A 10,020-nucleotide genomic window follows, 5' to 3' on the forward strand; every position below is an offset into this window, starting at 1 on the left:
CTGTTGAGGCTTTCATTGCTTGATTTGGAGAAGGAGGCAGTTTTTCACAGCCTGTTCTCATATCAGTAGCAGAGCCATCACCTCCTGATCAGGTCAGGTGAAACCAGCAGACAGAATGGAAGCATTGTTCCAGCTGAAAAAGACCTTTAAGAACATCAGTTCAACCATGAACCCAGCAGCCCCACACATTTACACGTCTGCATGTGCCACATTTGCATGTCTTTTAAATCCCCTCAAGGGATGGCCACTCCACCAGTGCCTTGGACAGCCTGTTCTTTCCAGGAGGAGGTTTCCCCTTATCTCCAGTCTGGCTTGAGGCTATGCCCTGTTATGGGGAGAAGGGACTGACCCCAGCTGGCTGCCACCTCCTTTCAGTGTAGCTGTGGGGAGCAATAAGGTCCCCCCCGAGCCTTCTTTCCTGCAGGCTGAGTCCCCCCAGCTCCCTTGAGTGGATCCCCACAGATCTGTGAATATCCAAGTGGTTACAGGTTTCCTCCCGGATTATGGGGGATTCATTCTGCTCCCTGTCCCTCTCTTCCAGCTCAGGGGCTGGGGGACCTGAGAAAACTGGTCCCACTTCAGGGCACTCCCTGGGCCACTTGCAGGTTCTGCTGGGCTCACAGAGAGTGTTGATGGTTCATGGGAGAAAACACTGCTGAGGTTGACTAAAATCGACAGAAATCTCCTGGATCTCAAGTTTGTTGGCTGCAAATTGCTCCAGACTGAAACAGGGTGTGAGGAAGTTTCATGTTAAATTTGCCTTGTTGACCTTCACATCTGCCATCTTACCTTTTTCTTCTCTAGTGACAACAAGACCTCCCACAAGAACTACTGAGCCCACGACTAGTAAGTAGAATTTATCAGATTGTTACTTTATATAATAGTGATAGATTTATGGTTTTGTCACAGTATTTATGGTTTGGAAGAAATAAAAATGATTTAAAAGCTCACATTTTCTTTAGGGTGGGGATGGGGAATGTACAAGAAAAGTAAATTATCTGGGAGGGTGGAATTTGGGGATGGCTTTGCCTTCCAGCAACCAGCCTCCTCGTTAGAATGAAAAATGTCTTCTGTCACTTGTGCCCTTCAGTGGGATCTTCACTCACTAGAGGAAGGGTAGAAAGCACTCACAACTCCCAAAGAATTTTGCCCTAATTCTCTTGCTCTCTGTGTGTTTTTTTTCCTCTGCTTGTTCTCCTCCACAGTTCCAATCATCGCTGATGGTGAGTTTGTCTGCTATGGTTCTTGTCACAGCCCTGTGACAGAAGGGCAGAGGGATGCGACGTGCCTGCCCCAACCTCTCCATCCCACAGCGTGGGAGCTGAGCAGGGCCTTCCAGCCGTGGGCTGCGCTGCAGGTGGATGCAGCCATGCCCAGGGAGGCTGTGGCATGTCATTCCCTGGAGCCAGAGCACCAGTGGCCTGACCGAGGGGTTTGTGTCTCCCCAAGAGATCCACCTGAGGCTGAGCGGCGGCCCCAACAGGTGCGCAGGCAATGTGGAGATCTACTACTTTGGACTCTGGGAGAAGGTGTGTGGCTACCTGTGGGACATGCAGGACGCCCAGGTGGTGTGCAGGCAGCTGGGCTGTGGCTTCCCTCTGGCAGTCATGTACCCCTTCCCTCCAAGCCACTCGTACTCCTACGTGTTCTCCGAGATGGACTGCATGGGCGATGAGAACTTCCTGTGGCACTGCCCCTACAAATACCTGCACGGCTCTTGTTACCATGGAGATGCTTCTGTTGTCTGCTCAGGTGGGTGTCTATTTTGGTGCCATTTTCCTGAAGAAAATCAGTCTGGATGGAGGTGGGGTGAAGGCTGCCCAGCCCTTGCTCCATGCTCAGGGCAGCAGCAGGTTGTGGGTCCACGTGCCTGATTTCAGAGGGAGCATCAATCCCAGACTGTAGCTGGGAAATCTGGGGTTTGGGCGTCACTCCTGCACAGAGCAGGGTGTGAGGAGAGGGATGGTTTTTAGTCAGGCCATCCTCCCTGTGGGTCCCTCCATAACTTTCCATGAAATTAAATACACGTAGGGCAAGCCAAGCAGTTCTAGTGCCTCACATCCTCTGATTTTCTCCTTCCAGACTCAGGAATAACAGTGACTCCAACAACAGGTAACCAGAGATTTCTGTTCATATATGGGTTTTCCATGGGGTTTTCTTTCTCTGGGATGCTCTGTGTAAGCTGCACTTACAGATCCTGGCTAGTATCACTAACATTCAGGGAGATGTGGGATTGCTTGGGATCATTTGGGACTGAGCAGCCACTTCTTTTGTGGGAGAGGTTTGGCACTGGTCTTCATGGTGCTGCAGAGGGGATGCCCTTGGGCAAGTGCTGGTGCAGTGGGCACTGCAGCCATCTCAGTCCTGCCACACTGCAGGGCTGACTGCAGGGTTTGGCTTTCATTGGGGTTCAGTGGGGATCCCATTGGAGAGGGGGGACTCCCAGAAGGATGATCCTCTTGGACAAAACACTGCTTGCTCACCTCCTGCTCTTCCCTGCAGCACCAGCTGTCTCCAGACTGATGTTCTCCACGCCATGGAATACAACAGGTATGTCCAGAGGAGCTGTGGGGTTGGACTGGCTTCTGCCCTCCATAATGCATCACAGAACCACAGGATGATGAGGTTGGAAGGGATCTCTGGAGTACATCTGGTCCTACCCCCTGGCTAAAAGCAGGATCAGCCAGAGCTGGCTTCCCAAGACCATATCCAGAGAGCTTTTGGCTCTTTGCCACCTCTGTGGGCAAACTGTGTCTGTGCTCAGTCACCCTTGCAGGGGAAAAGTGTCTCCTGATGTTCAGAGGAAATCCCCTGTGTTTCAGTTTGTGTCCATGTGGGGCACCCCAGGAAAGAGCCTGGCTTCTGGAGAGGGTTGACTCCCAGCAGGTTTTATCTCTTAGGAAAAATGCTGGGAGTAACACTGCTGATTTCTTCCTGTAGCACCGGGTGCCTCCAGCTCAACTTCCCCTCTGTCGCTGACCACATTTAGGTCCAGAGGAGTTAAGGGGTCTGATTTTCTCCTTCCCCAGGTGTCCCACTGGACAGCCAACCCCATGGACCTGGGTTACTCTATGAGCTGGGCTGGGGGGATGCAGGGGTGATGTTTTGGGGTGCCTGGCAGGGAGGGTCTCTGTGGGGCTGTGGCAGAGCCTCCTTGGTGGGGCCATGTCCTTCTCTGATGGATTCTGGCAGTGGGATAAGACATCTCTGCCCTTGCCTGGGCTCTGCTCTTTTCCTCAGGGAACTTCTCCTGTGGTGGCTTACTGCAGGGATTGTCTGGCACCCTCCAGAGCCCGGGATACCCCAACTCCTACCCCGACAACTCCTACTGCGTGTGGCGCATCTGGCTGTGGGACCCGGCCCGCAGGATCCAGCTCCGGTTTACAGATGTGGAGTGAGTCCAGCCAGGCTCTGGGGTGGCTTTGTCCCCACTGTGGGACCTTGGCAGCCTCTGCCCCAGCACTGGGGTGAGGTGGGAATAGGGCTGCTGCACCCTGCAGCTGTGCTCAGACAGATCCTCCTCTTATAGTAGAAACAGGCAATCCCCCAGACAGGGAATAACGTGCTCTGACTCCATGATTCAGAATGCTGAACAAATTGCTTCATTAAAACTGTACTATATTACACTAATACTATATTGTAACTAAAGAGATACTAAAGATACTATACTACTAAAGATATTATACTAAAGAGATACTATACTAAAGAATACTAAAGAAAAACCCATGACTGTCTGAGACAGCCAGGACACAGCTTTGAGTGATTTGGCTAATCACTCAAAACAACTTTCACCCGTGTTCATTTAACCAAATCACTTTTGGTAAACAATTTCCATAACACATTCCACATGTGCAAAAACAGGAGCAGCAACTAGAGATAAGAATTGTTTTCTCCTTTGGGGTTCTCGCTGGCTTCCCCAGGAAAAATCCTTGGGGATTTTGTGCCTGCTGCTGTCGCTACAGAGCGCGACATGACGCAAAGCACCAAGACTCCATCAGAAGGGTGTATAAGAGAGATTTATTATAGCAACATGTTGCTTTTATAGTTTTTCAAGATATTTATATTCACTTAATGGACACAGTCACTGCCCATTGGTCATAAGAAAGAAACAAAGTTCTCAATAGGTGAACAAGAAGCCACGTCATTCTGTGAGCCAGCTAGAATCTGTATCTTTTAACTTTCTCCCTTTCATCACATTGTCACGGTGACTCTCAGGTTTTCTATCTGGTCACTGTGACCCTGAGAGATGTTAGAAAGTCTCTTTTCCCAGCCTGGCGGTCAAAGAAGGAGTCAGAGCTCTTCATTTCTTGGTCTCAAGGTTGTTTATTGTATCTTATCTACAAAATTTTTTCTCCTGTCCAGCCGAGGTCCACTTGGCAGGACAGTTCCAGGCTCTCTGCCTGCCCCCAGGGGCAGTGTTATCTTTTTATACTAAAAACTACCTGTACAATATTTACAATTACTTCCCAATACCTATCACCTATGTTAGACAGTGAGCTTCTACTCTAAACCAATCTAAAAGTGCCAACATCACACCAGAAGATGGAGGCCAAGGAGAAGGAGGAGAAAGTCTGGACATGCCCAGATTCCCCCATCTTGCTCCCTGAATCCCCATTCTAAAAACCCCAAAAATCTATTTTTCACCCCATGATAAATTGACTGTCATTCTACTTAAACTTTTGTGGCTTGTAACTCTTCATATAAGGTTGGTAATTGTTTTTTCCAAGGGCTAAATCAAAGGCACAGGGGTCTTGGGCTCTGTGCCAAGGTCTCTGAGCCCCCTGGGCAGGGGCTCGAGCCCTCCAGGGCAGCCAGAGGACTTTCCTGGGTTCCAACAGGTGACAACCTTGGTGTCTTCCTCCAGAGAGATCCGGGGCTTTCCTTATCTTCAGGAGGCCTTCTCTGGCCCACAAGAACAGCGCAAAATGCCTTTCCCACATGCTGCTCTCTGTGAGGAGAGCTGAGGCCACATCTCCTCCCTGCAGGCTGGAGGGCAGCAGCTGCTCCTATGATGCCATCGAGGTGTTTGATGGAGGCTCCCCCCAGAGCTGGCTGCTGGGCCGTGTTTGCTGGAACGACCACCGTGTCTTCAACTCCTCTGGGAACCAGCTCACCGTCCTGTTCCGCAGCGACGGCAGCGTCACCAGGAGGGGCTTCCATGCCTACTACTCCTCATTTCTTGCCTTCAATGCCACCGTGGGTAAGACCGGAACTGTCCTTTAATCCTCGTCAGGGCAGGGGCTCAAGCTCAATCACAAAGAGCTTCTGGTGGTTCTCAACGCCTTGTGTGCATCCAGACACTCTGGTCCCACCTAGAGGCCTCCTGGCTCAGGGGTGGTTTTAAGGGGAGGATGGCCATGAAGCTGCTGCCAGACACTGTTTCGATGCCTGGTGGGCAGGAATGGGACTCTCTTCACCTCCCCCAGTGCTGCCACCAAGCTACCATCAATTTTCCTGTTCTGTGCTGTAGGCAGAAGAGCTGCTCAGCCCAGGCACACTCAATGCTGCAGAGGCCAAAGGCTACCTCTTGTTTTTCCAAAGTAAAGAGAGCTGATGTGTTCAGCCACAGTGCAAAGAACTCCTTTTGGCAGCTGAGGCTGGCTGCTGCTCTGTCTGCAGTGCCAGGCTCCCTCTGAATGGCAGCAGCACTTTCTGCTTGACCATCCCCTCCTCCCAGTTTGGTGTCACCACAAACATGCTGGGGGTCCCAAACATGCTGAGGGTCCACTCCATCCCACCCTGCTGACCATTAACAGAGGAGATCAAGGCCCTGCCTTGGTGGGAGCTGTTGCACGTGCAGAACACCGGCTGCCCCCTGGGCTGGTGGGTGGAGAGGGAGGGCTTGGAGCCACACAGGGACCCGCCGTGTGTCCAGGCAGTGATTGTGGGTCTGGTGTTGCAGTGTCCCTTCAGGAGCCCTTCTGGGGAGGGGTGACCCCCACGGGACTGTTTCTCTTAGGCAAAATGCTGAGTGTATTTCGTATTTCTTATCACCTGCTGCTCTCTCCCTACAGCTCCCATTACTTCTACTGCGTCACCAACCCCAGGTAGGTTTGGAGGACTTGAGTAAGTTTATGAATTGGATATTTATAAACTTTTTTCCTTTTAAAACAAAATTATTTTATTTTTTTCTTCCTCCCTTTGGTCATTAGCAATTGTAATAGGGGGTTCAGCTTTCTAGGAACAGCTGATCTCCACAATTCCGGCCTCAAAACTGTCCAGTGCTGTGGAAAATATTTGCGTCCTGCTCCAGTGGCACTTATCTCCAGGCACTGCAGATAAGCATTATAAAATCTATTCAGCATGGTTAGCATCTCTTAACCTGCTTTCAGATGTATATGAACCTAATGGAGGCCCCTGAAGCTGATAGAAGTCACTATCTCTACGTTTAGACATAAACTTCACACAGATGTACTCCAAACGCAACCCTAAAGGTGCATAAATATCTTTTTCCTCTTGTATTTTTCTCTGCAGAAGATTATTCTTGTGGTGGTTCGCTCTTCTCTTCATCTGGTACCTTACAGAGCCCATTTTACCCCAGAAATTATCCAAACAATGCTGACTGTGTGTGGGAAATACAAGTAGAAAGCAACTTCCGTGTCACGCTTGTATTTACAGATATTCAGTAAGTAAGAATTTATTACTTGGGAAGGTGAACATACAGGACTGACAACTTGGACTTACTAAGCAAAGATGTACTTGATTTCAAGGATCTTCATCAAAGCTTTTAGTATATCTGGAGAGGAAAATATGTTCATGTTTAGTCAAAAACGTGGTTAGTATCTACTGAGACAGAAATTGGAGGCTGTACATTCTGTTCCAAAGATTTGACAGTCAGACCAATCAAGTGTATTCTTCTGCTACAAAGAGCTAATCTGACTAAAAACCCAAACCAACAAGCAAACAAAAACCAAAGAACACAAAAACCAAGCATAAAATTAATAGTTACGTTGCTTGCCAGGATGGAAGGTGGCAGATGCCTCTCTGACTATGTGGAAATCTACGATGGGCCCCTGCACAGCTCTCCTCTCCTTGGCAAGATTTGTTCTGGTTATTACCCCACGTACACATCGTCCTCCAACCTGCTGAGCGTCCGCTTCCACAGCAACTCCCGATACACATACAGAGGGTTTCAGGCCAACTATCACTCCACTCCTGCTGATGACAGCACCAGTAAGTTCATCTTTAAAGCAGAAACATGCTTTTTCAATTATTTTCTAGTTCGCTGGTTGTTAATCTTGTTAGTGTTTTAAATTAGATATGTAAAAATTAAATTAGCTCTGTGGCACTTTTGTGGAGGTTCAAGTCCATGGTTTGGATTCTCAACTCCTTCTGCCATATCAGCTGCTTCTGCAAAAGATGGTGTTTATTTAATCCACTGCTTACAACCTTTTTTGGTCACTTCACTGAGCTTGTGACATATTTTCTTTGCCATCCACTAGCACTGCTGTGTTTGCCAGACTACATGCACGTTGTTGTGAGCAGATACTTCCTTCAGTACCACGGCTACTCTGCTTGGAACCTGACCCTGAATGACCCCATTTGCAGACCCAACATCACATCAAATTCCGTGTCATTCGACATTCCGTACACTCGCTGTGGCACTGTCAGAGAGGTAGGGCTGAACGTTTCAACAAAGTGGGCAAAAACGGGAGGATATGAAGATTCAAACCGGAGAATTTGCTTTGAAAACCAGCACAAATTGAAAGCTACCTGGGACCTGCAGGGACTGGAAGTGTCCTGGTGATTGTGGGTTGTCTCCCTCTCTCCTGAAGGATATTTGCATTTGCATTTCCTGCCTCTGCTAACAGAGCATTCCCTTACAGCCCCTTATCCATCTCCAAAGGAATAAGCTGTGGAAGGATACAAATACTTGGCATTTTCAAGGTCCCAGGTTGAGTGTGATAGCTATAAAGGTTTCAAAACTTTCACTAAACACGACTAATGATGTTATAGCCAGATTTCAGCTTAAATAATGTGCCGGACTTGAACCTTCACGTACTTAATGTTGTACAGGTTGTATTTAATTCTGTTATTCTGCATTGATTGTGAGTAGTTTTCTAGGTCAAAATTGTGGGCACTGAATATCACATGAAGATTACAGATTCTTATCTTGAGAACAGAAATTACTAGACTCAGACTTTTCAACATCAGACTTTCTGGGAAATAATGTTTTTACAGTGCACATTGCTGTAAGGATGTTCAGCAAAGTTCAGAATGTATAGTAGGGTACCTGAATATATGAATTAATTTTATATTTTATGTGCCAAACAGGGAAACAACGACACAATCAGCTATTCCAACATTATTAGAGGGTCCTCTTCTGGTACTTTAATCACAAGAAATAGAAATCTTCTCTTGCATGTCAACTGCAAGATGCTCCAGAACACCTGGGCAAAAACGATGTACGTCGCAGAAGACAATTTTGAAGTCAACGAAACTCAGTATGAGAGATACGATATAAACCTCACATTTTATGACTCCTCAAGCTTCTCAAGGCCAGTGTATGACTCACCCTACCGTGTTGGCATCAACCAGAATTTGTTCCTGGAAGCTTCCCTGCACAGCTCTGACCCATCCCTGCAGTTATTTCTGGACACTTGTGTGGCATCTCCCACTCGCCACAATTTTACAACAAAATCCTATCCTATAATCGAGAATGGGTGAGTTCTTATGAATTACAATTACAGATAAAACTGCCTTCAAGCTCCTGTATCTCTTATTAATTTTTATTTTTTAGTTTAATGGAATAGTGTGAATATAGCACACATTAATGACAGCTTCTAATTAATTAATGGACAAGAGCATTCAGGGTTTACTGGGAAAAAAGGGAGATGGATTGACCCAAAATATAACACACACACCCCCACAGCTTAAAATAACAAGTAGACTAAGTGGCTATGGCCAGTGGATTATTATTATTATTAGTAGTAGTAGTATTATTAGTATTACTTTGCAATTATTATAGTTTAGTTTATTTTAATTTTTATTATTAATTATTAAAGTAAAAGTTATTAAAATTTATTTTATACTAATTATTAATTATTAGTTATTGTAAATATTAATTATTATAAGGTAATAGTGAAATGCCTCAGGTAAGGTTAATTTACCTTCACAGAATCATACAAACACCAGGTGTCAGACACAGGACAGGCTGAGGAAAGGCAATGTGGTTGAATTATGCCAAAAAAAGGCATTTAGGTTTTCTGACTTGCAGCTTTCGGAACTGTTTTCATTATGCTTAAAAATCACTTTTCATGTCATGTGTTTTATTGCATGTAAATGACTGACTGCAGTGTGTATTCATGAGAGGGTTTTTTTTGTTTCTTTTTAGGTGTGCCAAAGATCCCACCTATGCTACGTATTACTCACCCTTCAGACACACCCTCAGGTTTAAATTCAACGCCTTCCAGTTCATTCAGAGCAACCCAGAGGTTTACCTGCAGTGTGAGCTGGTGGTCTGCAGGGCCTATGACTATTCCTCCAGGTGCTACCAAGGCTGTCTTCAAAGGTCCAAGAGAGAGGCCAGCTCTGACCTAGAAAGTGTGATTGTTGTTGCTGGCCCAATACAGCTTTGGAAACCTGGGATAATGGATGAACTTGGGTCTGAGTAAAACTGTCTCCTTTGACAGACAGCATCTTTAAATGCCAATTGAATTCTGGAAGAAACCGTGCTGCTGGATTGCCAGAAGCTCTAGAATAAATATTAGGAATGTGCTCTCTGACTCATGCCTGTTAATCCCACTTCACATCAGCCACCCCCAAATGTCAAAAATGCCCCCTCAGCAGTTCTATGGGGAGTGAAATTTGTGATTTTTAAGCTTTTTGTTTGTTGTTTGCTTTCTTGATGGTAAAACTGGAATGTTGAAATTGCAGTTTAGGTTCTATAAACAAGTTCTATTAATATACCTGTGCCTGGATATATTAGAGTGCAAGAAATCTGTTCATCTAGAATAATATTTTCCAGCATTTTTTAAGGTTTGGGACATAACACTATGAGGGATAAAGCATGACCAGGTC

At 46.6% G+C, this 10,020-nt stretch overlaps 1 protein-coding gene across 1 annotated transcript; it reads left to right on the forward strand.

Moving 5' to 3' along the window:
- The first annotated feature begins 1,361 nt into the window (after positions 1-1,361).
- Positions 1,362-9,718, forward strand: LOC118688540 (deleted in malignant brain tumors 1 protein-like). The gene is made up of 11 exons (XM_036386195.2): positions 1,362-1,752; positions 2,083-2,112; positions 2,503-2,550; positions 3,241-3,394; positions 4,986-5,200; positions 6,015-6,047; positions 6,475-6,625; positions 6,962-7,173; positions 7,443-7,615; positions 8,275-8,663; positions 9,335-9,718. Exons 1-11 carry the CDS (start codon positions 1,362-1,364, stop codon positions 9,612-9,614), a joined length of 2,076 nt encoding a protein of 691 aa, XP_036242088.2. The 3' UTR covers positions 9,615-9,718.
- The last annotated feature ends 302 nt before the right edge of the window (positions 9,719-10,020 follow it).

The sequence above is a fragment of the Molothrus ater genome, chromosome 8 (assembly GCF_012460135.2).
Source record: "Molothrus ater isolate BHLD 08-10-18 breed brown headed cowbird chromosome 8, BPBGC_Mater_1.1, whole genome shotgun sequence".
Classification (NCBI taxonomy): Eukaryota; Metazoa; Chordata; class Aves; order Passeriformes; family Icteridae; genus Molothrus; species Molothrus ater.